General features: G+C 41.7%; 1 protein-coding gene across 1 annotated transcript; it reads left to right on the top strand.

Moving 5' to 3' along the window:
• Window positions 1-213: 213 nt before the first annotated feature.
• On the top strand, window positions 214-7,164 carry LOC124135756 (MAM and LDL-receptor class A domain-containing protein 1-like). The gene is made up of 8 exons (XM_046501290.2): window positions 214-696; window positions 1,452-1,598; window positions 1,681-1,943; window positions 2,230-2,311; window positions 2,487-2,732; window positions 3,899-4,158; window positions 5,043-5,118; window positions 5,748-7,164. The coding sequence occupies exons 1-8, from the start codon at window positions 645-647 to the stop codon at window positions 6,635-6,637; spliced, it is 2,016 nt and encodes a 671-aa protein (XP_046357246.1). The 5' UTR covers window positions 214-644; the 3' UTR covers window positions 6,638-7,164.

The following is a 7,164-nucleotide window of genomic DNA, read 5'->3' as shown; positions in this document are numbered from 1 at the left end:
CTGCACGACAGTTTACGAACCGGATTTCGATTTCGGTGCGCGATTTTGATTGGACTGTGCATAGACTCGTTAGTCCAGCAAAAATGTAACTCCATAATACCAGCCTAGTTCGGCAAGGGTGGAAACTGGACTTTTATATCCAGTTAACTCTCTTGCCTCGGGAAGATGGCATTTTAATAAAAAAATGAATCTTGTGTTCATATCAAGAGGCCTGTTTATAAATATATTACAACTGAAATGTGAAACCTCTTTGCAGGTTTAGAAGTTACAGAAGTTTGGAAGATGAGCTTGTTACTGAGTTTACCCGAGGTTGTCAGAAACCTAATGCAACATAGGGTAACACGGTGATAGGTTTATAATTGTGCATCACGATGCTGTATGTCGGTTTTGAAGAGGGCTCGAACACAGACGATAGACACGTCCCACCAACGTGACTTCTGTGTATACTTATCTTATGCAAGTGTTGATGCCCTCGTCTTGAAAATACACATGTCGTTCAAAGTAAGACTACAACCGAGTGCATCACAGATCATCCGACCTCTGCTAAGAGATAAAACAATCGTGACCTGATATGATGAGTTACATGACCTGATAAGCGCGTTGTTACGACCCCATGGGCAGTGTATCACTGGTCAGTTACTAGCATGCCGGCCAACGTGGACATAGTTCAGCTCTGCCTGTGGACGACGCTTGTGGGTACGTCTTTCAACAATGTGACTTTACCGTGTATCAATCGTGATATTAAGTTTCCTTCTTTATTTAAGAAATTAATTTGCATTAAAAATTACTTCTTCCGTTACTGATTCCAGATTGTATAAGTAAATTTCAACTATTTGAGAGGAACAACCAGAATGACAACAACATAAAATTAGATAGGTCACGGAATGGTAAAAAGAGGCTATTGCTATTTTCTTCTCAAATAATATGTCTACCTCGTCGAGTGTCTTGTCAGTGTTGAAATTTTCATGCGCGGGGGGTGAAAATGTCCCTTTGTCAGGTGGCCAGGTGAGATAAACATAAAATTTGATAAGAAAAGACAAATGTTCTATTTATAAGGTATTTTCTATGTGCTTCTCGTGCTCTTACTGTATTGTCATTCGAGTGATCTCATATCTTACGAGTCGAACACATATTTTCGATAAATATTGTACTACATCAGTTATATATTAGATAAATAATATATAAGAATTATTGCATGAGTCAGACTAAGAAGTAAGTCATATATTAAGGAAACCAAGCGACCTTAAACGTCAATAGTATTGTGTATTGTAGTTTGTAAAAAGAATGCTATACTTTTAAACTACATTACACTTTCTTAATTGTAAAATAATAGTGTTTGTATCTCTTTGTTGCATAATATTGTGTGTTTAGCTCATAATATGTAAAGTATAATATAAATAGTTTCAATCAATCAATATAATGATAACAATAGTTCGTGTTTCTAATGACAGGTGTCTCACAGTGCCTGATCAGTTGTGACTTTGAAGACAGCCTTTGTGATTGGTCAGATTTGTCCAACTCGACCTATCACTGGACGAGACACTCCGGTCCAACAGCAGATTTCACATCTGGGCCTCACAATGACCATACTTTCAAAGGTAGGAAATTACAATGATACTGACATGAAGCTTCTCGAAACACACAGCTCACAATGATGTTGCACCAGGGTTATACTTGCAGACGCCGCTGGTCACTTCCTTTATACAAATGGCGACAGGGCATCTAGGTCGGCAGTGGCACGATTAAGGAGCAATTCTATCACCCTTACATCCAATGTCAACTTTACCTTTTGGTACAATATGAACGGAAATGGCATTGGCAATGTGTCGTTAATTAGAGAAAACAACGATACCTCTGCTGGCATTGTTTTATGGGTACGTCATGGTCGCCAAGGTTTCAACTGGCTAGAGTCACACATCTCTCTAAATCCAGGGACATTTCAGGTAAGACCCAGTTGGTATATATGACCTCGGGATCATAAACTCAGATTTTAGCTTGATCGCTTCAAAGATATCTGTAATATCTATTCCTGATGAATTAATGATGTCTTCGCGTTAAAAATACTAAAGAGAAGAATTCGCCCAACCACATGCGATTAAAGGAAGCGATCAAGTGATATTTGACTGCACTTTCTAACACGGCGGGAAAGGGCCTGTCTTACGAACAGGACCGTTGTGATATTTCAATAGGCGTTCATGTCTCTGAAGAGTTAACTATTACACTTCCCAGCTGCAGTTTGAATCGACTGTATCCCGCCCCTACGGCAGTGACATTGCGTTAGACGATATCAAGCTGTTATCAGAAACACAAGGTACGATCCATTCTTCCACTCATCCATTAATCAAGAAATCATTCAAATAAACTGAATACTTCAAACGGCTGTCATGTTGTAGCTTCATGTATCAGCCATTTTTGACATCCATAACTTCATACCACATTACGGTTGCATGTTGCAAATCGATGTTATGGTGAATTGAAACCTCTAGTTGTCAGGACAAGACCACCTTCAACTTCAACGATAGAAACTACACAGACATCGGAAGGAATGTCCACAACGACAGGATCGAAATGCAACGTCCATGACCCTGGACTGATAATGTCAGGGTCGTGTAACTTCGAGACAAACGGGACATGTGGCTATACATGTTCCAGGGGACCGCTACATTGGGGGTTAACACAGGGGAAGAGGGGCTACATCAATGTTATACCGGGCGACCATGGCACCGGGACAGGTACTGCAGCTCGTATGAGTGAATGAGTATGGATTTACGCCGCTTTTAGCAATATTCCAGCAATATCACGGTGGGGGACACCAGAAATTGGTTTCATACATTGTTACCCATGTGGGGAATTGAACCCGGGTCTTCGGCGTTACGAGCCATCGCTTTAACCACGAGGCAACCTAATCGCCCCCAGCTCATATGCAAGATATACCTATTTAATTTAGCCTCTCAAATATCAGTACGAGTGTCATATCTGCCATTGCCTCTTTGCTCCAGTACCCCGATTTGTAATTATGTTCACCATTAACGGGATGATTTAATGGTGAAAATAAGCTTGCTGGCGCCTCATTGCCAACGAGCCACCCTGAAATACCGCCGTTTTAACCTAAGACGAGTCAGCATTGTACGACACGAGAAGGCCTGTGCATCTTCCCGAGGCAAGGGAGTTAACTGACTATAAAAGTCCAGTTTCCACCCTTGCCGAATTAGGCTGGAATTATGAAGTTACATTTTGGCTGGACTAACGAGTCTATGCATAGTCCAATCAAAATCGCGCACCAAAATCGAAATCCGGTTCGTAAACTGTCGTGCAGATTTTGGTCGATTGCAGGATTTGCAAAGCATGTGCACCGCCAACTCGTCAGCAGATATTTTCCAAATCATTTCATGTTTTTAATCAAGGTATTCACGTAATTTGATGCATTTCGCGATGTAAGACACGTTTTATCACAATACAGATCTTGATTATCGATCAGAACGTCCTGACTGGGCGCCACCATTTTGTGTGAAGCAAATGCAAGTGATACGAGAGGTGGAATCTGATTGGTCCATAGGAGAGGCTTAGAGGGGACATAACTCGTAATAGCCACTGGTGGCGCTACGATCGAGCACCGTAATTCCAGTCTTGTTCGGCAAGGGTGGAAACTGGACTTTTAAAGTCAGTTAACTCTCTTGCCTCTGGAAGATGAGGCCTGTGTGGCCTTGACACAGTTGTTAGTGTCTGCTTTACTTAATTGTATGTGTTCAGAATTAAATACCTGATTTTGATCGTATTGTATCAAATCAATATCAAGTATTCGTCATTGCCATGGCAGTATGTTATATGTTATGTATATTTATGTAGCGTGTATGACCGCAACTAGTACCCCTGACTCGCCATATCTCCTGTTCCAAAGGCCATTATATGTACCTGGGCACAGACAAAACAGGAAGCAGCCCCGGGTATACAGCAAGTTTAGTGTCGCCAGCCCTCGGGAAGAACACATTGGCCTGTCTTCAGTTCGCCTACATCATAACATCCGGACTTCCCATCACCCTCAGCGTCTACGCAGAAACGTCTGGACAACGTCGTCTATTGGCGTCGATCACAACTCACACAATGACGTCTTGGACATTGAGAGAAAATATCACACTGTGTGCTGATACATCAACTAAGGTTTGGAATATGGCTCATTCATGAACGGGATGGCACAATAGGTACATGTAAAACATGTAAATCCGACTGGAAGGGAAATATACATATAGGTTTCATTGTACCCAAATGTATTTTGTAAGCAGCTAGATGACTGATTATGATGTAAAGCCTTCTGGTCCATAGTGCGATATTTATCAATATATTCATATGATTACAGTAGCTTTTTTCACAGAGTTGTAACTTAACTTAAAGATAATAAATCAAACGTATCTGTACCATTATTGAATGAAAATGATATCGACAAATTACAAATTGGCAAATATACTTTATACTGTTCAGCAAAAACATAATTCACTGATTTGCTAGTCGTTAAGACGTCAAGTATGACGCTTCAGCCAGGTAGGTAGGTACTCGCTGTTTCACCCAGACATTCTCTGACGCCCTGAGTTACCTGGGTGGATTTTAATCCTTGCATAGTGAGTTGGTGGTTTGGAAGAGTCTGGTTTGTTTTTAGACAAATGTAAATACACGCATCAGTTAAAATATCGTTAATAAACTGTACCAAATTTTAGAAAAGGAACGCATTCAAATGACCATATTTCCGAGGCAATGGAGTTGACTGACTATAAAAGTGATGGAAGATGACTTAACGTTGATGTCTCTATGTGTTTGGTTTGATCACTTGTGAGTGATACGACCAATATGTATGCAAATCATCAATAGAGTGCTTCGTCGTTTACAATGTAAAAACACTTTAGGTCAACGCTTCAAGGATCAGACATTTTGAGATTGTAGCAAATCGGTAACACAAGTTCCGTTACTGATATGTAATCGATTTAGATGATTATGCAAGTAATGTTAACTCAAACCACGAAAAGGTCGTTTAATATGTGCTTCTGTTACAGATTGTCTTCGAGGCTGCAAATCAAAGCCATTCAGCTTCCGTAGGTTTAGATGACGTCAACGTAACCAGTGGTGATTGTGAGTCCATTTCAACACATGTTTTGAAGATGACAATGAAAATGACCCTGTACACTTCATACTTAATTACCCAGTGGTTCATCATATTTCAGTTATGTTATAATATATACCCAGGACCCATTCGTCACCACAGTCACGTCACTAGCAACATGATTTCATTTAAGGCCGATGTAGCACATGATACACATGAATACACATGATTACACGCAATCAACAACAACCAAAACCACAGCTTATAGTATGATGACTGTTATACATTGACTTTTGTTTCTGCTATATAAGACTAGGGCTGTAAAATACTTTTGCAACAGGACGTTCATGTTGTATTTGGGACGACACCTACAAATCACGAAAGAGCAGTTTAAATTGGACTGAAAACGAAGCTATGGCGGCGAATCGGCCCAGGGTATTTATCTTAATAGAATGATTATCTAATACCCTGGACAACCGGGGATGCGCACATTATACCATGCTGTACAGTCTGCGGATTTGCGTTTGGATCTGTTTCCGCTAATAACATAATGTTGGTTTACCATTTTTCCCGTTTCCTACGCTAATCTTCATGGCATTCAATTATTTAAAGGGTTCTGTGATTATCCATCTGATTCCTGTGTTTTATCTCAAAATAGGTAACGACAGTTACAGACATACTGCCGGGCATCAATCAACAATGGTAACAACCCTACCTTTGCCAACCAGAACATCGAGATCTTCAAAGTCAGCTGGCTACAGAACCTTTACTCCAACGAAAGATCAACCAGCCGTCACGCCATCTACTTCGGCGACATTGGCAACTACCTCAAAGAATGGCCAAGTACTTGTTACGCCATCTACTCCGGCAACTACCTCAACAAATGGTCAAACAGCTGTCTCGCAGTCCAGTTGGGTAACAACGGCAACTACCTCAACAAAGGGTCAAACAAGCGTCATGCTAACAACTTTAGCAAGGCCTTTCTCGACAAGTAGTCAAACAGAAAACAACCCATCAATGAAGAATTCTCTATCTCCATCTGTAGCTCCATCGAGTCAGTCCCTTGAAACAACTGGAACAACATCAGGAAGCGCCTACCTAGCGTCCCCCTCCACGACAGGAGGTTCAGTAACAACGGGGGGCACTGCTGCCACGTCCATCTCTAACATTCACACGACGTCTTTTCAAGATAACATTACTACTAGTTCAGATGCGACATCAACAATAATTGTACCGTCCACTATATCAAGCAACAGTAAAGGTCCTAGTGTCCAGACGTCTCCGTCAGTGACAGCCAGTACACATCTTCCCAGATCCACTACCCCATCCTCCGGGAGGCACGAGCAGTCGTCCCAAGGCGGACTATCATACGATGACAAAGTTGTGCTCATCGTTGTTGCTTGTGGTGCACTTCTAATCGCAGGTGTTGTCATCACAGTGTGGAGACTGCGTGTGAGGCGAAAGTTGAATGTTTCTGAAATCCCCAGTACTTTGGACACCAGCATTGAGCTGCAAGCAAACATATACAAACACAGTACTCATATGTAGAACCTGCCGCTTCTTCTCACCAGGCCGTTAGAACAACACCCTCGCGGCCTTATTGGCGTGATTAAAGATGTCAAGTACCGACATCGGAAAAATGACGCCCATAATAATGGACCAACAGTTTGTTTGTTGGCTTGCCAGCAATATTCTAGCTATATCACGGCTACCTGTAAAATAATCGAGTCTGTGCCAGACAAAGCAGAGGTTGATAGCATGAACAACGTCCCATGCGACAGGAGTACAATGACGGGCAAACAACCACGTCCCCGAGCCTGTCCACCATGTAGCCGCCTCCTGCGGTAGTCACAGGTTACTGGGGACAAATTCTAACTTGGAATTACCTGCTTGCTTGGGGTAGATATGTCCCGGGGAATCAGTAACCAATATGTGCGTGGTGTTCGCTGAAAACAGACACAGCTTTAACGTTACAAGTATTGTAACCTACCTTTTTTCACAGCCTCGATTCAGTTGTTTTCTTTGTTTGCTGTAATAATGTTGCAGTGTGTGATTAAATAAACCGGTGCTGCGGC

This window comes from Haliotis rufescens, unplaced genomic scaffold (assembly GCF_023055435.1).
Source record: "Haliotis rufescens isolate VD_foot unplaced genomic scaffold, xgHalRufe1.0.p SCAF_1, whole genome shotgun sequence".
NCBI classification, from domain to species: domain Eukaryota; kingdom Metazoa; phylum Mollusca; class Gastropoda; order Lepetellida; family Haliotidae; genus Haliotis; species Haliotis rufescens.
This window is presented reverse-complemented; position numbering and strand designations above follow the sequence as displayed.

Coding starts and splice junctions, on each gene's coding strand:
- LOC124135756 (XM_046501290.2), top strand. CDS start 645: ATGCCGGCCAACGTGGACATAGTTCAGCTCTGCCTGTGGACGACGCTT. Junction 1,944..2,229: donor TAAATCCAGGGACATTTCAG/GTAAGACCCAGT, acceptor TACACTTCCCAG/CTGCAGTTTGAATCGACTGT. Junction 5,119..5,747: donor CAACGTAACCAGTGGTGATT/GTGAGTCCATTT, acceptor ATCTCAAAATAG/GTAACGACAGTTACAGACAT.